Source organism: Nicrophorus vespilloides, unplaced genomic scaffold (genome assembly GCF_001412225.1).
Source record: "Nicrophorus vespilloides isolate i.1.1-1 unplaced genomic scaffold, Nicve_v1.0, whole genome shotgun sequence".
In the NCBI taxonomy this organism is placed as follows: domain Eukaryota; kingdom Metazoa; phylum Arthropoda; class Insecta; order Coleoptera; family Silphidae; genus Nicrophorus; species Nicrophorus vespilloides.
The window spans coordinates 12,177-39,360 of NW_017096152.1; the positions used below are offsets into that span (position 1 = coordinate 12,177).

At 28.1% G+C, this 27,184-nt stretch overlaps 1 protein-coding gene across 1 annotated transcript in view; it reads left to right on the forward strand.

The window, feature by feature from the left end:
• The first annotated feature begins 2,933 nt into the window (after window positions 1–2,933).
• The window catches only part of LOC108569801 (neuronal growth regulator 1-like), a 30,605-nt gene continuing 6,354 nt past the window's right edge, over window positions 2,934–27,184 (forward strand). The window contains exons 1-2 of the mRNA XM_017931490.1: window positions 2,934–2,987; window positions 6,380–6,587. Coding sequence (XP_017786979.1) covers window positions 2,934–2,987; window positions 6,380–6,587 — 262 coding nt within the window. The remainder of the gene's footprint in view (window positions 2,988–6,379; window positions 6,588–27,184) is intronic.

A 27,184-nucleotide genomic window follows, 5' to 3' on the forward strand; every position in this document is an offset into this window, starting at 1 on the left:
GGAACATAAATTTAATTATGGAATAATACAATATTGTTACAATAAAAATATACAAATGAACAGCAGAAGTATGAGGAAAAAAGCAGCAGAGTAGGAACAAGTGTGTATCAATCGAGGGACATTAGGTATTGGAATAAGGATAATGTGGGATATTTAAATTTGGGTTTCGAGGGACACAGAATTTAGAGTTGGGACTGTTTGGATTTAAATTTCAAGGTATCGGTCGAGGAGAGGGACTATTTTGGTTTTGGAGTAAATGAGATCATTAGGAGGATTGTGTAGAGGATTATTAGGATATAGTATTTTGGTGTGGATACGAATGAAAAACTAATTTTCAAGAAACTAAAGATATTAAAGTAAATATTAAATGGAAGATCGTTGAACCTGTATATTATATTCTCGGACAATGCATTTTTATGTGCATTCTTTTTGTGTTGAAAAATTCTTGGATCAGATATGCATTAATTCATTGTCATGCTTTTTGATGTAGACTTTACATTTGCGTAATTAGAGTGATTGTACGTACGGTGAATTATAAAACACTCAAGTAAATCAAGTTCAATCCTGTACGTGATAAACACGTCCGTACACGACGACGTTGAAGCTCGGTAAACATCGGTGATTTATTTCTTTCGGGGAGCTTGATTATCCCCCTAACAACCGCCCAGAATGAAGTGCCAACATCAATTCCAAATTTATTACATATAATCATCGTGCTGCAATTTTCTACTAAAAAAATATATTTATACATAGTATAAATTACAGTTATATTTTATCATATCGCATATAAATTTATTACTTTTTTAACAAAGAAGTTAGTAAATATATGCTGTAATAAATATAATATTTTAGTTTATTGAACTATAAGAAATATAGAAAACAATTGAACATAAAGACTTCGGTCGATAGCCTTAGTTTTTCCTATACAATTATTATTAGAATACAACATTCACTAAAACTAGAAATTAAAAAAATCGATATAAGTAAATTCATACAATGTATTCACCAGTAGCGGGCGATGACTTTGAACTACGGGATGTTGTACAAAAAAATAACCTTTTATTTATTTATGTACATACTCAAAAGCTCAAGGAGTTTTTTTTACATTATATGAGATGTTACAAAAATATAGAACAAGTATAAAAATAGCAAAGTCAGGAACCAATAGTAGTAGTGAAACAGTTGTCAACTTAAGCCACGTGACTTAGAATACCATGACTAGACTAGAAGTACGCATGCACGAAGTAAGCGTATCTCGAATCCGAATACATGGTATATGTACATGATAATGTAAATATTGTCTATTTTGTATCTACAAAATTATATTTTTTATATAAGTTTAGAAAAAAAAATAATTTTCTTTATACAATAATTTTATTATTAAAAAATCTGCTAGAACGTAGCAAATTATATTTATAAATTAGAAGAAGAGACGAAAGATAGTTTTGTTGAGAAATAAAAAAAATTAACTAAATTTCTTATTTTTTATTCCAATTATAATCAATAGATATATTATCCAACAAAATCAAAACCATGACATTACACCACAAAATGATATCACCATTCCAATGGAAATATACCTGAATGGATTTTTTTCGAGATAGAAAATTAGTTTTAGTAATTTTACTACAAGAGATGGAAGACATATTTTTTGGTGCACGTATAAGGTTAACATGGATAAGGTTGTTATATTCCATGGGATTTACCGCTCGTGAACTGTCACATCTGCGACAATATTTAAATTATAAAGAGACATGAAACAGACCTAAATAGTTATTGATACTTAAATGTAATCTTTATATTGTATATAAAAATGATTTGTTTTACAATTACTTGTCATTTCTATTTTTTATGTTGTAACGAAAAGAAAGAATGTATAGAAGAATACCGTGAAATAAGTTTATTGGTACTAAATATATATATCAAAATTGATCCGTTTTTGTAATCTAAATCTCTATAATTCACTTACTATACGATTTAAGCTTAAAAAAGTCCGACTTTACTAAAAAGTACCACATATTTTTTTTATTGAAAATATTGTTGAAATTTAATAAAGATTTCTAACCAACCTAATTTTAATGTGTTATAAAAGAAATCCAAATAAATTTTATATTTCTTTAATTTTATCTATGTTCAGATTATTAATATAATGTTTATTATATATTTAGTTTTTTGTTTGTTTAATAAACAAATAAATACATAAAAATGGAAATATCGCAATTTTCAATAAATTATTTTCATATTTCTGTATGTTAAGTAGCTGCTGAGGCCGAGCGTATTGACGGTGTTATATAACATCCAATTTACGCGTAACAACGGGCGGTGTTGATTATTCGCCGTTGGCCGTTGATTAAACATTTTAATTATTAATTTACGCGTGGATTTGCGTAAATACACAATTAATTGCGAATCCGCAGAATCTGTGATTATCAAAACCCAGACCCTGCGGGGAGGCGCGCAGAACAACAGAAAACAAGAAACAAGGGAAGCATGTACAAACGAAATGGTGGAAAACGCTGCAAAACAGTACACAAATAAATAACCCATTCGAAAAACTTGGCACGCTTCCACTCGAGCGCCAACACAGAAAGAATAGAAAAGAAGAGGAACAAAAAAAAAGAGTAGAGAAAAGAAGAAAGTGGAAGAGAATAAAAATATGCACATCGGGTAATATGTGCGTATGTTTTTGAATAATAAAACGAAATGGTTAATGTTACGTAAAAAGGAATTTACTGTTCGCGTATTCCGCGGTAAAATGCTTCGCAGAGCGAAATATTAAAAGCGGGTCACTTTATTCGATTACTGCTCCATCCATGTTTTTCAACCCCGTTTTGTTTGCTTTTTTGTTCTTGTTTTTTTTTGGGAAACGTCTTTGTATTCAACGTTTACGCCTTCCTTTTCTTTGCGTGCGTTTGGTTGTAGTGAATAAGGAGATGGTGGTATCCTGGGGAGTAATTAAAGGCTCTGGTTACAAAGAAACTTTGCTCGTAAATAAAATAAAAAAGTCGGGGACGAGGCTCAAGTACGTACACACACGAATGTATATACACGCTTTTAATATTTTAATGTGGTCGGTAAATTCATTTTTTAATTAACATTTGTTCATGGAGATTAGGTCCCGAGGATTAAGCCTAATGGCATCGGACTAATCAATTTTTTACTGAATTTTAATTTTAATTATAATGGAAAACTTGCTACTCCTGAATAATATTCTTATTTCAGGAATAACTTTCCCTTGTAAATCATTCAAATTTTAATTTGACTTCAATTAGAAAAAAATTGGTAACAATTGGTAATAAAATATATGTTCATTGAAAATTAATTAAAATTTAAAACAATGAAATTTTACGCGGTAAAACTTTGGTCGATAAACATTTCTATCAAGAAAAAAAAAACAATATTTTTTTACTAATAGTAAAATTAAATATACTGTTAAATAATTTTGAAACTGGACTAATCGAGGACTTTAAAATCGCTTAAACATTTTTTGCTTAAAATATTTTGAGATTTTATTTTGTCACTCACTTAAAATTTAGTTTGTCCTGAAATTGTCATAGTTCACTATAGTTCGCTAGTGAAGCTGGACTGATAGATGCCGAATATTATTACAAAATTAATTTAAATAAATGCAGATTTTTTTTCTGATTATACATCTGTACAGAATTTATACTTAAAAAATTATAAGTATTTATTTATATTGATTTAATTCAAACGAGAAAAGAGAAAAAATGCCATTTTTTGATAAATTCAAAGATATAAAGAAATAGATTATTTTGTGTTCTAGAATCTAGATAAACAAAATTATTTATTTCCAAAAATATATCATTAAAACTTAACAGTTTTATGTAGGAATGTATGATTATTGAATATATTTTAATATTAAACTTTATATATAAAGTTTAATATTAAAATAAATATAAAAATAACATATAAAACATCTATTTTTTTAATTTAAAAAACATTCAATAAATCATTGTCAAATTCAATGATGTGTCTATTATTAATATTGATAAATAGTAGTAATATTTATTGTTTAAATCAAAAAGAAAATAAATATACATATTTAACATATGTATGAATATTTGAATGATTTAATAAACACAAAAATTTAAAATATAAAATTAGATATACTTTTTAATTATAATCTAATTTGATTTATTGTATTTATTATTATATCATATTAGTTAATAAATGATACTTTAATAATAATTTTAATAAAATATTTGATAAATTAATCAACTTTCATAATAATTTAAAGATCATTTAATTTTTGTACTTTTTACTTTTGTTTTATTTTGTTTTATTAAAAGTCTGCAATATATCGATTCCAAAAATATTTTGACTACTTCAATTGAATTGATATGCATTTTGGTGCTCCAATTTTAGTCGTTTAATTAAACCATCAACAATTTGTGCTATTTGCTTTTCATGTTTTTTTTTTTCATTTCATTTCATTTCATCATATTATTTTGATCTGGTCCTGTAGTGAGCTGATCTAGGCTTTTGGTAAATTTTATTATAAATATAGGTTTTTTCGCAAAATTGTTTCATTCTTGTAATTACGAACATAAGTAAAATACAAATTACAATTTCATTTGTCTAGGTTTTTACACTGTGAGTCATATATTTTTATGAATAAAAACTTTGTAATGAAGGTTTACATTAATTAGCATACAAAAAAATCACTATAATAACATTGAAGACAAATCTCATAATAATTTAAAAATGTAACTAAATTAACAAATATATAATCCAGCAAAAAATAAAGAAAATAACAGGAGACCAAAAATATACATTTTACTGAATAAAATATATTTCACTGAACTCTACATTTTTTTTTAATAATAATAACAATATTTACTATTCATATACCAAAAATAAATGCAAAAATTTATTGACAGAATTGTATATTTATTCACCAAATTATTTTATTCAATGCAAATATTTGCAACGTTCATGGCTAGAAATATTTACCTGTTCCATGTAATTGCGGGCTTAATATGGTTTTGTTATAATTGACGGTATTGGGTATTTACTTTAAAAAAAATGTGTAAATTTCATTCGAATATTTTATTTTCGTGAAAATGCACTAGCCGGAATTATTAGGATATGATTGAAACGGATATTGGATACGTATTTCCAGTACACAATAATAAAATTCAGTTACAAAAAAAAAAATACTGCAAATCCCGAATTGGCATGACCAAAACTTGTTAACTAAAATAATGGTTTTGTTTTCCGCTTTTTAAAGTAAGCAAATTACATATAATGTTCAATCATGGACATGATTTGCTTTAGTTCATCTATTTGCTGAAAAATATCAATTGGCTTGAATAATAAAAAAATAATTTATGTTATAAATATTTAATCTTTCCTTTATTGCTAAAAAATGTATTGAAAAGAAAAGAAAAATTCACATAGTGGGGTTACAATCAGTGCGGAATCACTATAGTACGGTTTGAACATTTCAAAAGTAGCTAAATGAAATTATTACATGAAATTATTTTTTATACAATAAAATTCTCGATTCTCAGTTTCTCAGTTTCACACAATGCGCCTACACGCACTATGTGATTTAATACTGTAGCTAACAAAAAAATAAAACGGATGAGTCATCCCTGCAAGTATCAGCTTTATAATTATATAGGAATCATTTTATTGTGCTATAATTTTTAAATATAGTGATTCAAGTGAAAGCCTACTAGTAGAAGGTAAATTATATGAACGTTTACGTATTCATTGGTGAAGGAAATTATATGACCAATTATATAAGGGGGAAACTGTTTCAGCTGCGAGGAAATAACAATTAACTTTAATGCTTCCTTTTCATCGTCACTAATTAAGAATACACATTAAAAATATATATTAACTGTATAATGTAGAAGAGTTATTAGTATTGTATTTTAACTACAGAGGTACCTCGCATAGTGCGGGTTCAGCTAATATCGCGAACTGTTTGATACCGAACTAATTGAGGATCTAAATAAAATGTAAATAAACACAAAGACTTGATTGTATCCCTTTATAAAGACAAGTTTCTTTGTGGCTTTTAGTAGTGACAATATTTTTTGGAGTACACTGAATCCGGTCTTATCTAAGTCATACTATGTGAGGTATTGCTGTTTAAGAAAATATATTATTTCATTAGTTTTAATTCATAATAATCCATTTGTTGTAAGAATATTTGATTTTGTGATTAATGTCCTTCTAGTTATATTTCTGATGCTATCATTAATAATGGGAAAATATTAATTAAAAAAAAAGTATGATGAAATAGGATGTGTCTATTTGATATTATTATGATGTATCTGCATTCAATTTGTGTTGATTGTATGGTATGTGTGAATTTAATTAAGATAATGTGTTTGATTGGTTATAGGTGGCCTGGCTGAGAGTGGACACGCAAACCATCCTGACCATACATAGTCATGTGATAACCAAGAATCATCGAATCGCAGTGACGCACAGCGAACACAGGACTTGGTATTTGCACATCAAGGATGTCAGGGAATCGGATCGGGGTTATTACATGTGTCAAATTAACACGGACCCCATGAAGAGTCAAGTCGGCTATTTGGACGTGGTTGGTGAGTGATGGGATAATGAGATGGGGATTCTCCCTCCCCCCATGTAGAAATTGTTTAGTATTTACCGCCGACGTCAGCCGCAACACAGAAACAATGAGATAAGATAAATCACGGGGGGTTAGCGTGTTCATGGGGGTGGCGGCCGTTTCTTTCATTCAAAGTTTGCACAAAACCGGGGATAAAAATGCGCGAAGGGTGAGTTGATAAAGCGCCGACGGCCCTTCCGCCCGCCTCGTTCTGCGCCTCCCCTACACCGAACCCCAGGAAAAGGGCAAAAACGCGTCTTTCACACCCAACAAAAATTATCTCCGCGACATTTACCTGAAGACATAAAGACCGACAGAATTGGCGCAGATAAGGGATTCTCTTTTCTTTCGCACTGTTCTCCTCTATTACCATCACCGATGATATCCAGCATATTTTTTATTTTCTTTATTATTATTTTCTTAATTACTCGGAAATAAAAGAAACAACTTACAATTAACATTACTTCAAATTCAAGATCAGAAAATGCGGATATGACGCCAAAGAGAGACGCAATCTAGTTTTATTATATTTTATAAAGAGCCATACGTATGCACAAATTCAATTTTTATTATTTAATATAATTGTGTATTTTCACAAGTCACATATTGAAGAACATAAATAAAATCATTAAACATAATAAAAAGTATAATAGTAGCTAACCACAATCTATGGTCAGTTTTTAAAAATTTGGCGTAAATTAGAAAAAAATAAATCTAAAATTTGAATGAGACCCGCAAAGAGCCGCATTTGCCCAACGTTGATATATACAAACAGTGTGTAGCAAACCGCAAAAATTTAAAAATATAAATCAGAAAATTTTGTTCATTTAACGTTCTTGGAATTTTTAATTAATTTGCCACGAAACAAATTATTCGCATCCAGTGTGTCGTGACGTGTTAGTTAGGCATGCACAGGACTAGATTGAATGCATCTTTTTTGATTATATAAGTACATCATATTCTTATTTGTTTCAAAAGAAAATAAATTTTAATTGATCAAAATAAAAATATATTCAAAAAAATTACCACACGTATTTTTTTTAATGTAAATGATTATTTTCGAATAGTGCGGTTTCAAACAGTCCCGTATATTGACGCAACCGATTACCCGGACAATGCTAGGTAGTACTGTATATAGTAATATAATTGTAATAACTCTACTATTCATACTATTGTATTTACAATTTAAAGGAAACTTTAAAGTTTTTGTTAATGCCGTTTCGATCAGTTGGCGGAACCAAGTTCCCGAACTATATGAAGTATTGTATTTTTAATTCACACTTTTTTATTTATAATTTATACAGTTTCAAGTAAATATAATAATTGTTACTATGACATTAATACTTTATTAACTTTTGCGATATAAATTGGAATGTATATAAATAAAATATAATTTATGTAAAAATTATTATTACTATTGATTTTATTGATACCTGAAAAATAAAATTACACCAATTTTTTTCTCATGTTGATAGATTTACGTATACAAAATTGAATATAATTTTAATAAACTTTTGATTATTATATCAACATGAGATGAAATTCAATCGGCTCGCTCACAGGCGCAAATTATTAAAACTAAGCGAACTTCATTACTTTCTATATTGAGACACATGATATATGTTAAAGATTAAAATCAAAGAGTCGAACTGAAATTAATTTCGTTTTGGTTACGTTCCAAGTAAACGTTTTTCGTTCCTGTTGCTATTTCGATTCGGTTCGGTTCCGGTTCAGTTTCTGTTAAAAATAATTAAACCAAAATTAACCGTTATTAAAATTTCGGTCTACTTAAAGTCTAACATCTAAATTTAATAATCAATAATATGTTTTCGTTTGACACCGAATCGTTTAGCGCTTGTCGTCTAGTAATGAATCCTAACTTATAAACGAAGTCTTAATGTATGTATGATAAATTACTAATTGAATCATAATTTTGGAATTATTGATTTCTGACATATTTGGATAACTTTAATTATTGATTATATTTTTAAATATAATGAACTAAATCCGTATATGTATATAGAATATACATCAGAATGTTTAGAGATATATGAATATGTACTATAGACACAAATTTTCAATTCAATAAAGGATTGTAAGAAATATAATTAAGTTAATTATTCTTCGTTAGAGTAAAGTAACATAATTATGATGATAAAAGCAATATAGTAAATTGTTATTTTAAAATTGCAAAGATTCCATGCGTATATGATAATTATTATTTTGTTTTCTCTAAATTATTTTGTTTATGTTTACAGAATAATTAGATCTAATCGAAATAACCTAACTCTATTGTTTCTATAATATTGGACACTTTATAATGTTCGTACAATATAATCGAACGATTGTAGAAATTACACGTCAGTTTGAAAGTTTGTCGCACAGCATAACGTAGACATTTAAAAATAATATTAAAGCTCCCGGATTTAATTAATAGTTTAATAACTAATCAACGCGGAGACTAATTATACACTAAAACTATTGTTTGAAGCTTACGAATATTCATATACACACGTATATACCGGAGTCAGTAAACACAAAACGCATTGCGTTAAACCGAATTTAGATTTATTATTATTATTTCGTTACAATAATCCATTGAAAATTTACGTTATGAAATTCCACAGTATTATAGTTTTGGCAACCGTTCCGATTAATGCATTATTGATCGCAAACCTGAAAACATGCCAACAGGTTATTTTTCACTCTATAATTTCATTATTTATCAATAAAATTTAAATGCATTAGACGTTCTTCAAATTGAAAACTTTTAATGTAATTTGAGAGTTTTGATAAGGTTTATATTGTTTTATTATTGAATGTAAATGGGAGTACGTGAGTATAATAAAATAAAGACAATATGTGAATGGAATATTCCAGTCGTTATTCGATGATACGTCGGAAAATAAACTGGAGATCAGCTTCTCGAAATAACGCATGTTAGTACGATTTTCACGTTTAAGAATAACAATGATAGTAAAAAGGAAATGGCAATGGTAGGAGCTGTGTAAATATGGGATTTACGACGAAATCAATGAAATATTACAAAGATTGCTTCCATTACTACATGTTTTATTCAATGTATTGTCTGTATCGAAAGTTAACTTTTCGTATTATCGCAGTTAAATCACCTAATTGTGTCCACGAAAGAAAATATATGACAATACCTCTCTAAAGTCCGGTTTGAAAATTTTAAAAGAAACTAAATTTAATTGAGCAAAATAAAAATTAACTTCTAATAAATTAATAAAGCAAAGCGGTCAATAGCACTTTGAATGTATGTATCCAATAAATTATATTTATTATTAGTAGTACACACAATATATTTTGTATATATAAATGATGGTTTAATTCGCATTATACAGTCAAATTTCTTTTTGTGTAGTTTACATTTATATATATTTAGTTCTTTGTTTAGTTTGAGATATTGACAATAGTTATCCGTACTATACGAGATATTGCTGTATTTATTTTAAATTCTAATCATTTTTGGAATTCCTATTGCAATCAATTCCTATTTTTTTTAAAATGAAAGAAAATAATTATATTATAAAATGATAAACTAAGTGTATGAAAAAGAAAATGGAATTTCATTTATTGTTGATGCTAATTAATTTATAATTTACCTTTACATTGATGACAGACATTTCTCTGTTTTTCTTTTCTCGAAGAATCTATACTTGTTTTGTATGCACTCATTTAGGACTATCAAGTGTAGTAATGACGTCTGGTTTAGTTATTTTATTTGCAACAATGCATTTGACATTCTAATTATTACTTATAAATAAATGCGTTATAAAATTGATTTAGTGATCAAAAGTTCCATATATTTAGATCGATAGAAAGTACACAAAATGTCAGTTATAATTTAAAAATCTATAATTATATTTAGATGCGCAAGTATATAAATTATGTAGAATGACAAGTATAATACGCATAATATGTAAGGTGCGTATCATCGACATAGGCGGGCTAAGATGTGATTTATTTTTTTATGCTTAAGATTGTTTTGTGATATGATTGCCTTTTTTATTAAAAGATTAAGTTTTAAAAATATATCTAAAATAATGTATTCAAAGGTGGATGTAAACACTGCGGTCAATGTCTCTGAATGTATGTACAATATTATGTTAATAATTAACTTGACAATTGATGGTTGCGTATTATATACGAATTTAAATTTTATCCGAACCTTATGAGCAAAATCAATGACATAATCAAGTTCCTTAAAAATCGGTACAAAGTGAAAGAAAAAAATGAAGCTAAATCAGTTTTCATGATCAAGTGATATATATGTTGATTACTCTTGTTTTATTTGATGTATTAAGTATTACTGTGTATTAAGATGCTACATGTAACAAAAATGTATCCAACCATAAAACTGCAATTGTTGTACATGCTCAAATTGATTGAACCGTGATCATGGTTCCAAGTGCGTAATTAGTTAATTTTATATGATGGAAAGTAGTTGGAACAGAAATTTTGAGGCGCATCTAATTCGTCGGAATAATGTTTGCAAGTACTTCCGGGAAAGGGTGAAGAAGAGAGAGAGATAGAGAAAGCGAAGAGGGATGAAAAGGAAGGGGAGTAGGTCTCGGGTAGAGATACATCTTAAAGTGCATAGTTTCGGAGCGGGATAATTGGGCCACCCCCTTCGCCCCGCCGCGCTTAAATATTTAATTAATAAACAGAAAATTCAACGTGCCGAGGCGTTTTCCTCCCACGGCAACGGCAAGTATGCAAAACATTAGTAATTTTCCGCCGTTCCGCGTGCCGCTTTCCCTCTCACCCTCCCTTCCATACCTACAGAGCTTACCTACAGAAACTTAATTAATACGTACTCGGCAATTAAACGAGGCCGACAACAAAATTCTAATCAGGAGCTGCGCTGTGCGAATTTGTTACAACTACCCGCCACTATAGGAGGCGTACAAAAATGTAATGAAACATGTTTTTCAGCAAAATTTACATTCGCCCCAATTACACGGATCCGCCAAATGTATGGAATGAACGTTACTTTGTGGCTTCGTTGCAGCCAATCAAAAAAAAATACTTTAATTAGCATGGTACTTCAAAATAGCCATAACGTATAGAAAAGTATCCATTATGAAGTTATTATAAATAGTCTATATATAAAGAAAATCTCGTATTTTTACGTAGCTTTGAATTAAAAGGATATCCTAATTATTTACTTATTTCAAGATACTTAACTCTTTGAGAGGCGGTGGTACACGCAATGTATCACCTTTTGAATATATCTAGTAGGGTATTATTATAATTTTCTGGAAAATGTACAGGAAAGAGGAATTACCATTTAATTTGGTTGGCATGTTAAGAGATCAATCTTGATAATCCATACCATCCGATGTTGATTTAGTTGACAAAGTTACTTGATTCAGTAGTAGAATTTTTTTTGAACATTTTGGAATTAACTCGAAGAGTTAAAATGAATTATAGAAAGAATTAATTTTAAGTAGTATAACTTCCTTATGATATATATCCTGAGTAATACTAAATTTGAGTATTATTAAAGATACTTCCAAAGACAATTTAATAGATGCACATTACCTCAAAGATATATTAGTTGATCACAATTTGACCTCAATAATTTATTGATTTGCTCTATATTTGTGAAATTTCCATTACATTTATTTCATTGCGTATGTTGCAAAAGTTTTATATTTGGCAGACATTATTAGATGACAATACCACATTTTTCTTGCAACTTTATAACTTTCGTAATGACAGAAGTTTTTCAAATTTAAGTTGGCCAGTGTGAATATAATTCTCATTGACTTAGTATTTTGGCACGTCGCCCAACTTATTATCCGTTGACAAAGGAGTGCTAGATTCTTTTCTTTATCAATTTAACATATGAATTTGCTCGTATTTATTCATTCACCAATTAAAGTTGTCTCTAAGTCTTCAGTTGATATGATTATTGTTTCATTTCCAATGTCAATTTTTTATTAGCCCTACTTTAGAACATTTAATAAATTTGTTGGTTTTGAAGATAAAAAACGAAACAATATTTATTTGAATTATTTTATTTAGTATTTATATATTTTTATTGGGCAGAAATACCTATGTCAATAGCCCTTTGAAACAGTTGACATTTAATTTAGGATATTTATATTATTGTATTGAGTTTTTTATTTTGTAGTTTTGTTGTTTCAATAAATATTGTTATTATTATATTTTTATCTTATTTTTCATACAAAATAATAATTAAAATAACCGTATTTATTTTATTATGAATCTTGAAATATGAAATATAATCATAATTTATTGCATCAAAATAATATATATTAAAAAAGAAGCAAACTGGCCAAAGGACAGAAATATAAAACGTAATCAAATTCATATTTGTAGAATGAAATGAAGTATTTGCACATAAAACACCAATTATTTGTAAGTGCAGCAAAAGTTTGAAATGAATATATTATTTTTAACTTTGCCACTACAATTTTTCTTTAACTATTTTTAAATATCTAGAAACTTCGTACAACTTATTACAGTTCCACCTAAAAAATATCTTATACATATTTTTATATACATATTGTTTAATATTTAATTATTTCATTTTTAATTAGAATGAAGTTTAAAATTAGTTTTATTTTAATATTTCCAATTAAAATAAAAAATTAAATATATAAATTTAGCGTTTTAGGTACTTAGATCGATAAACCGTAAATACCTCACATTGTGTTGCTTTTACCAGTTCCGTTTTACTGAAAATTTCAAGACAAACTAAATTTTAATTAATCAAAAGAAAAATAAATACTAAATAAGTATAAACAATTATTGTTTATGTAGATTTTTTCCCTCTTTTTATGCTTATTACATTATTATAAAATATTACCTACAATAATGTGAGGTATTGATGTAAATATCTAATTTATTCATGTTGATTTTTTACATTTTGGATTTAATATATAACATTGATTTTAATTACATTATATTAAAATTAATATTACTGAAAAATCTATACTCAAGCTTATTTGCATTGATTGTTGTTTGTATTGCAAACTTTTATCTAATTATTTATATTATTTTATTTTTATATAATGATATATATTGTATTACATTTAATGTATTACTTCATTGAATGCATTGACAAATATTTCAAATATTATGTAAATAAAAGGATTATTGTAAAAATGCATCTTCTCAGTAATAGTTAAACCAATATAAATACATCATAACAAATTGTCACACAGTATCTTAAAAGTTTATATGATATTGAATTGTAAAGTATCAAAATTCATACGATATCATCTAAAATTATTTTCACTTTTAGTTAACGGGAATTTCTCCATGAAAATTTGAAAAAATATTATTTTTCTTTCAACATTTATTAATTTAAATGCTTGTTAATATTTTTCGGTAAATCCCGGGATTCTCGGAAAATTAACAAAAACAATCCGGGAAAATAGACTACTTAATATGTAATATGAGAAGTTATTTTGTACATACTGAATTATCTGGATGCTAGACTTCATCTAATATTATTAAGCAAATAGGTATGAAATATAATAACTAGTATTGAATATTGAAATTGTGTTTGCCAACTATTTGTGCAACAATAATGCACGTTATAAGAAACCACCCACCCAGTTATATGAATTTTAACATCAATATTTATTCGTTCATTTTGCAAAAGGAATTTATTGTTTGTTCGAGAATATCACGTATCCTCGGAAATAAATATATCGAATTCACGCTTATTTGCGGGGTAAACAGAAAAATTGCGATTCATCTTGGAATTTCCGATTTATCTATATATATAGAATAATAGAAAATTGCTGGCGATATATCATCACAGGATATATTTATTGTACATTTATTTCTTTGAATCGATTAAAGTCTCCAAGTAGAATGTAATACCCGGAATTCAGGCAGACGTTGCAACATCCTCGAGGCGCAAGGCGGACGCCTCCTGCAATTAGTGAGATTTTATTGTCTCGCATAAATGCAATTAATGCGCATTATTAAAATGTATATCCGAGAGTGCATTACTTTCAGGGCACAATAAGGGCGGTCGTCGTAATTCCTCGGTTCGCGTCTTTATTAAATTATTACTCACGGAATGCAGCGAAAATGTTACGAATTTCTATGTCCATTCCGAATAGCAACTATATATGCGGCGCTCAAATACTCTTTTGATAAGAACTTGCGGCTCCCAGCTGTCATAGCGGTGACTATATTGGAAAATTAATTTTTCTAGTAAAAGTAGCAACTTCGTTTTTACGTGCGACTCACTTTATTTTTTTAAATAGGCAAATTACTCTTTGCTGGAAATATGTTGCTGATCGCTGGTATAGTCCTACCATCTCGAGGTCTTTACGCATGCCATTATTTTTTTTCCATTCTGAATATGAACTATACGGCTCCCAAAGACTCTATTGATAAGAACTTGCGGCACCCAGAGTGCTGACTATATTGGAAAATTAGTTTCACTAGTAAAAATTGGGACTGAATATATAGTCTATGAGACTTTTTTCATAAGAAATGAAATATATGGCTCCTCTCTCTAAACATATTGCCGACCTGTGGTATTGTCCTACCATCTCGAGGTCCTAGGATCTTCAAGCAAATCGATATACGCATGCCGTTAATTAATTAATACACATTATCTATTAGTACCTGCAGTGCCGGCAATTAATCGGGATTGTCTGTTGCGGATATTGTGGCTCCCAAGTGCCCTTATTATGCCAACCCCATTCCACCCGTTTACCCTTAGAACGTCTTGATTTCCGTCTCTCGCAATGCACAGTGGCTGCCCATTAAATTTTCATAAATTTACATCAATTAAACCGTCCTAGAATTCATGGTTCTCTACGACTCGCAAATACTGCCTGATTTATCTGTGTTTACGTTAATAAATCTTTCTAATAGCATTCTGAGTTATTCATATAAAGACATTATTTTCAGAATAGTATTTTTTTTGTAACAAAAATAATATTTATTTTTTACATTTCAACTTTTTCTCTAATCTTTTATTCATCTACTTAATTAAGTATTTTCTAAATCTCAAATTATACATTAACAATTGCTATATTTTTATAGTAAAAATTACTTTAGGTTTTCAATGAAAAAAAATCAAATTTCTTACTTTGCAATTATTCCCCTATAATTTGTTTCATCCATACCTAATGCATCTTTTATGCATTCTTATAAAATGTTGTTTAAATTTTTAATTATATTTTACTACTTTTGTTTATGAAAACGCAGACTCATTGTGAACTGTGTCATTTAATTCTTAAGCATTTAAGCCTTTGAAAATAAAATATTTTACGACTCTCATAACTGTATTGTACGCGATTTATTTTCTTCTCTCATTTTAAATTTAGCCAGTATATTTTGATACTATTTCACCTTTAAGACGTTTATTAACTTATTGTAATATTAAGATCAATGATGTTCTCGCTTATTTTAATAATAAGTTAATGTCATAAGTTTGCAACGACACTTTTCTTTTTTTATAACACGTTTCTGATCATATATAATTAATTACGAACTAGTTACTAGTATATTTAAATATTTTTATATTTAAGTGAAAATAGAAGTGTTTATAGAAAATATATATCAGATTATTTTGATCTGACAACAGTACCTATGTTTCAAAAAATCATTTTTTAACAGGGAAAGTTCTCCATAAATGTTGTTCGCCCCTATAAACATGCAGTGAATAATTTGGAAATGCTATATTGTTTATTTTCATTATAGTTTACTGGGTGTTTAATGCACAAAATATAATTATTTTAACGTTGTGATAGAAAATTAATAACTTTTGTATTTTCATTTTATTATGTAATCTATATTTCAAATGGACAAACATTATATTGAAAAAGAAAATACCCTATAAAAGATCTTTACACTTCACTTTAAACTACCCAGTAGTGGGTATTCGGGATATAAACAATTTAATATTCATGTCACTACTTGTTATACAAACATGTTTTGTGGTCCAAATATAAATATCTTTTACGAAAGTGTTCTTTGTCCAATTTATTTGCAATACGAATCAAGTAAAATAATTAAAAATATTTAACAATCACTGATATTATTAAAATAATTGTATAAAATATTTTTTAAGTCATTCTTAAATATATATTTTTTTTAATTAAAAATCATCAATATTCTTTGATACATAAACTGGTTTTTTATTTCAGAAAATTTATTTCTATTTAAACCACTTATCTTTAATTGAATATATGACAAATATTACTGTTGTTATGTAGATTTCAAATGCATCTTCATAATAATTGGAAGGTAGTTTTCATGAAATTTTAAATTTGTAAATAGTTTAACAATTTTTTATTACCAAAAGGTAGAAAGACAGCAATAATATATTCTTAATTAATTGTAAACTTTTTGAAATAGTAAACTATGTAAACTATTGAAATCATACTAATATCCCTAAGATATTCAAATGGGTATAAATTAGTGATTCCTTTGCACAACTTCGCTCTATCTAAATCTTTGATAGAAGTTACGTCTTAGCGATGATTCCATCCTTAATAGATTTGAAATATACCTTTTGTCATGCATATTACAGGCTTTAACTTATTTGAATCAGTCAAATACTCAGAATACTGGTATTACGTGACTTTAACAACATTTCGACCCATCTAATTCCACAGATTAAGAGCTTTTACAGATACTTAGTGTTTATAGTCTTAGAATCGTTGAGTTTATGATAATATTAAAAAAATGTGGTGTATTCAGTACAAATAATATATACTTTTTTTTGTATCCTTTATTTTTATTCACAACCTGCCAAATTTTGGCAATGAGTAGAATATGTGTGGGCAGTGGACAAAAAAGAAAATAAAAACACAAAACAAAATAACAAGCGTGGAGCGGAACAATTTCCCATCGGAAATATTCCTATAAACAAATATAAATTTAACTAAAAAATAATTCAATGACAATAACAACCAAACTAACATTCATTTTGATGACACTGTGAAACTTTAAATAAAATTATTCACTCTAATGAACAATAAAACTAACTTTTAGTTTCTAAAGGGCAGGTGGAGAGTGTCTCTTTCATAATATATACTGGAATGAATCTTGTGCAATAAATTCCAGTATATACTGGAATGAATCTTGTGCAATAAATTTATATTAATAATAATAATGTTTATTGCATTAGTCTAGTCGTTCAAAAAAAAACCAGTAATAAACTGCTATAAATATATATTATTTTTCGTCAATTACCAATATAAATAATTGGAATAATCAAGATATTACCAATATCTCGGACATTTTAAAATCTAACTATACGAGGACTTTAAAATCGAATAAAAATAAACTGCAACTCTATAAACAAAGACCATTTTTTGTATAAAAAGTACTTTAGTGTACTATTACTTTTATTTTTTCAATTCAAAAATGGTTTTGTTTTGAAAAAAAGTGTTTTTATTTACATTTTGTATTGTATTACTTTCTTTTATATTAGATATATAAAGTATGAGATGAAATAAATAGTTGATGTATTTTCATTGCATTCATGAATACGGTGTCATCTGTGCAAATTTTAAGTAATCCCAGTTCCTTCGCGACGAAATTAATTTTCCCTTGCTATAAGTTCTGGTTTCAGCATCCAAGTGTGCTGTAAATAAATTCAAATTATTCCACAGGTGTCGTCCGACTCATAATATCTCCACTTGTTCCACTTTTCCACTTGAAGTCGTGCCAGGAATTAGCAGGCGACTTCATCAACTTTGAAAATAATAGCCGTATGGTTTTGATTAATTTCTTGATCGGACAGTATTCAATATATATATATATCATATGTTGAAAACCTTAATAACCTCTCATATTTTAAAGATTTATTATGTTAATGTTATGTTAAGTATAGATATTTATATTTTGAAAGTAACTTGAAAATAATTCTACAATTTAGATATTACGTGTATTCTATTATAATGCATAGTCCTTATGAGTATGACATTTTTCCCATATTAACATTCTTGGGTCAGTTTTATTGAATTATAGAATTTTAACTTTTACCATTTAGTATTATTTATAACTTAATACAATCATTACAATAATCATAAAATAATACTGTTATAAAATAAAAACGCATATATCTAAATTTAGTCTTTATTAAGACTAAACTTGTATACAATAATCTTTTTAAGTGTAAATTTGGGAGTTTATCTTTAAAGCCTCTGCTGGTTGTATACAAACGAAATTGATTATCCTTCCGCTCGCAGCGTCATGCCAATCTATTAAATTCTGATAATGCTATCACTGCACGTTAATTAGTTAGATGCGGGGTCGTTTAGGCGATGGATCCATTGTTTTTCACGTAACAAAAATTCTCAATCAATTAGTTTAATGCATACCCATGCCTTGCCACATCATCGTCCATCGATTTTAGCTGAAATCCCCGAATTACATACGAAAACCGCACGATCAAATAGGCTTTACATAACTCAGTTACACTTCATTGAAGCTTGAAAAAAAAAATACAGAAAATTAACATTTCGGAACATAAGACATATTAAATTATGTATGTAATATTAAAGTACGAATCAGACCAAAATAATACGTCAACCAAATATTTTTTAAATAATTTTTTTTTATATAATTCTTAAAAATGGTAAATATTACAGTATTATATTACATTTTTATTTGCTTTTTACACTAAAACGATTTATCTGAGTGTATTTCACAATTTGTATTTATTCCAATTTGTTTCTTCGTGCGCTGTACCATCCGATTTAAAAGTTTCCACATTTTTAGTTTCCTTTTTCATCGTCCTGACAAGTGTTCCAGATTTACTAGACATTTTCCAGGGCCCTTTCGTATCTCTCCTATCTCTACCTTCCGTTGCTCTTCCTATTTGGTCTCGCCATGCTGGTTTCGCTTAATCTCTTGTCGTGTTCCTTTTGGGGATACGATCTTATCCTACGCTTGAATCATCTAAAACAGCTTTCTTAGATACAAGCTTACGGACATTTAATTTTCCTCAATTGACACCATAAATATTAGTGACTTCAAACGAAACATGATTTAATGAAGTTATTATTATTTATCTACAACAAAAAGTAAATGCTTATGAAATATAACATTTTATTTTACACAACTTAAATATTACACAACAATTATTTTTACAGACCTCAGTCTTTCCACCTTTTTAATCTGTTATTTATCACATACATAACAACTACTTTGTATATATAATTACAGTTATATTTATTTATATCGATTTAATAAATAATTACACCAAGCGCTTAAACCATTCGAAATTATATATTTAATATTAAAATAATTTGCACATATTTTTCTTTTCATATTAATTTTATTAAATTCAATTAGGTAAAGAGTTTATCAACTAAAAAATAGAGAATCTGCACAAAAAAAACATCAATCATAAACATCATATATAAATACCTCGCATAATTCAGCTTCAAATACCCTATTTTATTTGATGAACAATTGAAAAAAAGTTCAAACAATATATCATGATATTATCTTTTTTTGTTTGAAAAAATTGCATTAATGAATACAGTTTCATTTATTTGCGAATTAAAATTTGTAGTAATAAAAACTACAATTTATTCCATTAATGCATGGAATATTTACATATTGTCATGCCCTTGAAGGTAGTAAATATACAATATTAATATACTTAAAGATGTTGAGTTATAGTATAAAAAAAATTGAAAATTTGAGCCTCTTCTAACATTAAAAATATTCAGTATGAGGTTATTCAGTAGAAGATATATAAAATATTGTTAGCAACGTAGGAAATATAGTTAATATCCATTTTAAATCAATGGATTTTTTTTTATATAATATTGAAAACGTTATAATTTTGATTTAGACAGAAGGATTATTATTAAGCTAAGAGTTAACATAGACTGATATTTTTAAAAAGTTTTTCATTTTATTTATAAAGAAAAGTACCTGGTCATATTATATTTAGATATGAAATGGAAATATCGGTTAGTTCGAGATATGGCTGTTTAAGAAATCATTTACTCGATCGTATTTTCTTGAAACTTGTTAATGATTATGGCAGTAAACAAAAATTTTTTAAGGATTAAATATATTGTATCAAAGAATTATTTTATTTTATATTAAAATTTTGATTAATTCATAAAAATAGAGAGTTCACTTTGAAAGTCCAGAAGTTTGTGGCATGGTTGAAACTCTTGTAGCAAATATATTGCTAGTTGTTTATAATATTATTGTTTGCTATTAAATATTGGATTGGCAACAAAGTAATTACCGATTTTCTTATAAAAATGAAACATATTTTTTTTTTAATATAATTATTAAACTTTATTCAATAATATATTTTCGATTTTGATCAATAACTTTTTGCCATATTTCCGTTAACTTCACTATCCCACGCTCATAGAACTTCTGTAAACTGAACTAGGTGTAATTTAATAGTGTTATCATCATTGAAGGTTTTAGCATTCAAAGAATTTTGTAAGGCTATGAACAAATGCTAATCCAATGGCGCTAAGTCACGGTTGTGTTGTTATAGTGAAATACTACACCTTTACGATTCACTAACTCTGGCCGTTTTTGTTGAATTGTAGATTTTAATCTATCTAATTGGCGATACAGTTAACCTTTCAGCAATTTATGGGACAGGTTTATGACAATTCGATTCAATTATGGCTTTGATTTGATCATCATCAACTTCATGTGGCCTAACGGTAACAATTCATCTTTCAGTGAAAAATCATCAGAAAAAAAAATATCAAACCAATATCTTTTAAAGCATCATCACCATACAGAGCGATTAAGTTTTAAGCAGCGGCTTCAAACTGATACACACCTTTTTACTTAATATTATAGATACTAAAAAATCCTACCGATATATAACTGACAAACGGCGTCGACAGGACCTTGGAGGAGGTAGAAGAAGAATAATGTGACAAATCACTATTTCAATATCTGAGTTTATAGTCACATTATACATGTATTAGTACAATCACATCTAAAATTATTAGTGTGCTTATATGGTTATGTATATATAGTTTATTTTTAATCTGATAAATGAATTCTTCAATGTAAAATATCGAGCTTTTACTAAATTACGTAAAACGAAAAACATAGCTTTATATATTCTATAACTAAAAAAGTCATATTGAAATTATTTGTTACAATAAACTACCTATTTAATACTGCTTTACTTGTTTTGCATGTTTTCTGATGAAGTTATTATATTTAATAAATATACGAGAAATTTGTTTTTCAAAAATCAATTTGGGTTGAACTCAACGAAAACGTAATTAATTATTTATTTCACCGCTCGAACGCAATTAGGTATTTTAATTAAATTTACGCAGTTCGTAGAGTGCGTATCGCAATTTATAGAAATTTATGAAACCGACTCATCTTCTTCGTCCCTATTGATTGGTGATTGGAATTCATCGATTCTCTGTAATTGCGTAAACATTTTTGTTTGTTTTCTCTCGTTCTTTCGTCTTTTGCCAATCCACATCTAAAGAAAAAGAGAGCGAACGGCGGAGAATGAATGGCGTTCCTAGGTTCTCTTCGCTTTTACCTACGCCGGATTCCATCTCCGATACTTAATCATTGTCCCTTGTTTTTTGAACGGCCGTTTAAGCCTCCTTATATTCAGCCGAAAGAAAAATGTTATTAGGGCACGGCTCGGAGAAAATTGCGTTCGCCTCTTTTGTTCCCATATTATGTTTTTTTATGCTAAACAAATTTCCACTTGTGATTGAATTTCTTTTGTTGGTCCTCTCTGACGCCTCGTTTTATTTGTTTATTCATATTTACAGGATTTTTTTTACCTCGATTACACTTTGCACACAGTAAATATTTCGTATATTATCGACAGACTTCATCGAACAAATATGGTTACACCATTTTTCAAAAAAATATACATCACTTTATATTTTAATAATACATGCACTACAAGATTTTTACTTGAAAATATTAAATTAATGGCTATTTTATGTCATTATATCATAAGTCATAAGTCTTTATTAATATTAAGTAGAGCAACAAACATATATAGAATGTACCATTTTTAAATTTAATTTTTCATCTCCAAATATTAATGAATGAAAAAAAAATCCCGGGAAAATAACTGATTATCAATTATGAGGTTGCTATAAATATACAAAAATTTAAAACAGAAAAACGAATATTAAATATGCAACAGATTTGGTAAATTCAATAATTGCATCCCAGAAAACTATTAAAGAAGTAAAATCCGATAAAATATTATAAATTACATGATTAGTGACTATAAAGATCAAATCAGTTTTTTATACAATTGCTGGCACGACCGCCATCGCCAAAAATTGCATTCATCTATTTACCATTTTGTTGATTTTTTTTTTGTGTTTTTTGATATAATTTATAATAATTCGTAAACTTTCTTAAAACAATTACATTGTGTGCACTATTTTTCTGTTTCAATGAGTACCAAGTTAGACGATAATTAGATCCGTCCGTTTCGCGGTTGTTACATAACATCTTCGGTTCAGGGATTATTTCGGATGCGGCAACCGTCTGTCTGCTGACATAATAGATACTAGCACTCCGGGAAACTGCAAGAGGCAAAGTTGTATTGTCTTAAGTGAGGCGAGGATGCATTCACAGATTCCCCACTGTTTATATTTTGCTTAGATTGTGGCAATTTCGATGAATATGTTAAATCCAAGATACTATATATTTCGTTACGAAACAAGTATTAATTGTAAACAAAGAATACTGAAATTTAAAATGTTTTTTTACTTACCACGTTACTTGTTAAGTAAAGTCAAGGGTAGACGACATATACATTCATAACTGAGAATTTCACATAGTATTTAATGGACATGTACTTGATAAAATAACTTGATGATTATCGCGTAGATTGCAACCACGTTTATAAGGTCATAAAAACTAAAAATACTACAGATATTTATTAAATCATCTTATAATTCTTAAAACACATTTAAAAAAAATAAGTTGGTCCAAATTAGGCATTTGTCAAGATAAAATACAACAAAATAGATGTATAATAATATATTATTAATCGAAAAGTAATCAATAAAATATTTCACCCCAAATATTTTTTTGATGTGTAATGCAGTAATGCAAATATTTACAGTAAAAAAATTATATCATAATTTATAATTATATTTTTCTTTTTTCGGAGCATCACATTTTCTTTGGGTTTAGGAAACTGGCAATCCGAAATCATTAATCAGGCACCTAAAATGTAACGCCTTGCGGCCGAATCTCATTTATTCAACTTTTACTTTTGTTTTCATTTTTTTTTGTGTTTTTCTTTTGCTCTCGGAAAGCCGCAACATTCCAATTTGAATTTAAATTAAGACGCAACAACAGCGCACGAAAAAAAAAGGACAAGGTGTGTATGCCTGTATTTAAATGAATAATATTTATACTTGTAAATGGTGGCGAAAATTGCTTTTTTCTATATGCGTATATTAAAAAAGAACGCACGAATTTGAATAGAATTTCATTACATAATTTAGTAAAAAAAAATATATACTCGTTATTAGAAAAAAAATGTTGTTAATGTCTGGTATTTAAAGTTGTGAATTGCTTGAATACAGGATATTACTGTTAGGAAATTATGAATGGATTATGGATCTGAACTATTCACTAGTTATCGTGCTCAATCCGATTACTAGTTGATTATTTTTCAGCAATATCGGAGGATATATCCGGTTTATAAGCCCCTTGATATGATCCTCGGATGTAGTAAATACAATACAGTTTAATTTATAGAAAAATATGTGCGTAAAGGTTCGAGTGATCATTGGGGAAACAGTCAATAAATTTTATTTGGAAATATAGGGATTGGAGATAAAATTGTATCGCTGGTTTATTTTTATTGAGTTGGATTTTTATACTATTGCTATACACAATTTTGTAATCTACCTATTAATATTTATGGAAACTGTAAAATATAATATCTAGTATAATGCTGCTTACATCAGTGCGGATATTGTAAAAAAAATGAAACGAAATTAAATATTAATTGACATAATACATTCTAAAAAAATATGACAAATTAATATTTGTTTATACGGAAATAATGTTTTTTTTTTTCAACTTTTCAGTTTTAAAGTCCTCGATTAGTCCGGAGGAGATTTTGGTGTATTTAATTTGAAGTTTTTTTTATATTATTAGAATTATCAGGGGGATATAATTTAAAATATAGATTTTGTGAAGTAGGTAAATGTGTTACGAGTGATCGGATTTGGTTATCAATTCTACCTGAAAGCAGATTGTTAGTTGGCAAAGGGAGTTTGCTCCCTGCGGCCCGGGGACTTCATTGTAGGCCCTTTATCAAATGGATAAATTACCTCGAATTGTCGATGTAGATGTAAATTTCCATGTTACATCAAACCCGACTAAGATCGGGTATATTCAGATTAAGCGGAGGTTTAATGTACTTCACTCGTTACAGATACTTGTTTTCTATTTTCAGTTACTAAACAATTGTTCGTAATGGATTTTAGAATAGTAATTCTTAACATATTAGGAAAAACTCATGATTTACAAATATCGATTAGAATGTCGTTAGGTTGAAATTATACCCAAAAAAGGTTTATAAAAAAAATATTTGTTATTTTATGTACGTATTATTTGGTGCATTTTCCGGGAATGAAATCTATTGCGATTCACGTTTTAACTCCCGAGATTATTAGGAACGGGCTATCAATAATGAGAAATCTAAAAATAAAAGATAATTTAAGACTAACGACCGAATCATAAATATGGTTAAGTACTATTTGTGTGATTATACCGAATGGGAATTGGAAACTTCTGATTTAATGAATGATGATGTTGAAATTTCTCTATCAATTAATTAATTTAACTAAGGCCCTATTTAGCAAATACGTTACCATTCCATAAACCTATGAAATTATTAAAATCCAACAATATATTAACTCACTAGGAAACAATACGAATGAATACGCGTAATAAGATACGTACATACAAATCGTTATTGACTAAAGACGCGTTGTTATAAAATATTTGGGAATTGCACACTTTTATTACGTAAATAAAAAAAATATTATCATATTATATGTTTACATCACCTAATTGTCTTCACATTAATCTAATTAATAATATTTACATTTTATTACTTGTAATAATAAAATGTAACAATAACTAATTCACTCTACTTTTTACTTTTGATTTTTGATGACAAATGTTCAATCAAAAATCATATAATTTACGTTAGTTTTAATTACAATAATGCTTTCGGTCATTATACATTTACAGTACTTTTTAATGAATATAATATTTTTTCATGTAATAGCATACATATGAATATTAATGTAATTAGATTTTTTTACTTGTTATTAGATAATAAATGTTCGTAATTATTTACTCCGAATGCATAATATCATAGTTTTGTACACAAATACTTCCACAGTACCGATAATGAGAAGAATAAATATACAAATAATTATAAAGTATAGAAATTAGAGATATTATTACGAATATAACATTGATTATGATTTTTTTTTATCATATAATGTTTAATAAATCAAGCTTATCAGTACGTAGATTATGTCATTATTTTTTTCTGTAATTGTTACAATATTATGATCATTAAAAATAGTTATTTTAATATATAATAAATATCACTAACATTTCTAATTATATAAAAATACCCTTTGGCCCAATAATTACATTGTTACATATATTAATAAATACTGTTTGAGTATGAAGAAAACATGTAATTAATAGAAGTTTAAGTTTTTATATTTGCGAGAAGAAACGTGAGATATAGATACAGAAAATTGTTTACGTAGATTTTTATTATGGAAAAGGATAGGAACAAAAGGATTATATGAAGCACAGTGACCGCAAAGGATAAATACGAGCCGAATTGAATTACGGAGTTCTTGCGGAATTAAATAATATTTGCTTGAAATTGGTGGAAAGGAAAGAACGTAATGCAATACAAACATAAATCTCGGCGATTGCGATTTTTCCGGCATCAATTCCGACGAGTTTCGGTGGCTGCGCCGGGTTTAAACCTATCCCATACTCGCTTCACGGGCTCTCCCTCCAGACCCCATGAACCACGAGGTATTATGCACTTTTGACCCGCGAACGATTTTCCTTCCGGTTCCTTTTTGCGCGCCTTCTCTTTCAGGATTCTCCCTCCTTTGGCGTTCCGGCTTTGCGGATTTATTGCATACACATACTTTATATTTCTCATCGATTCGAACGAATAAAATATTATAAAGCCGAGCTCCGACTACTCGTGATTCATTAAATGTTGAAAATGATGGGCGGGAATCGAATTGAAACAATTTTAGTTTCATCTAGTGTTGTTGTTGTTGATGTTACCTTGTTGGTGGCGATGGCGACGATGGCGCTCTCGCGTTTATATTTATATTTTTTTTGTGCATCCTGTTCTTTTTCATTTCCTGTTCCGGTTTTTAAAAAGCATTTAGCTGCTAAAAGGTTTTTGCTTCAGCAGGCGATTTCGACGCGCTTTCCGAGCGCATTTATTAAAAAGTTTATATTAATGCGGTTCCTATTTTTCGACTTCCGTATATTTTTTTTGGACGTTGACTA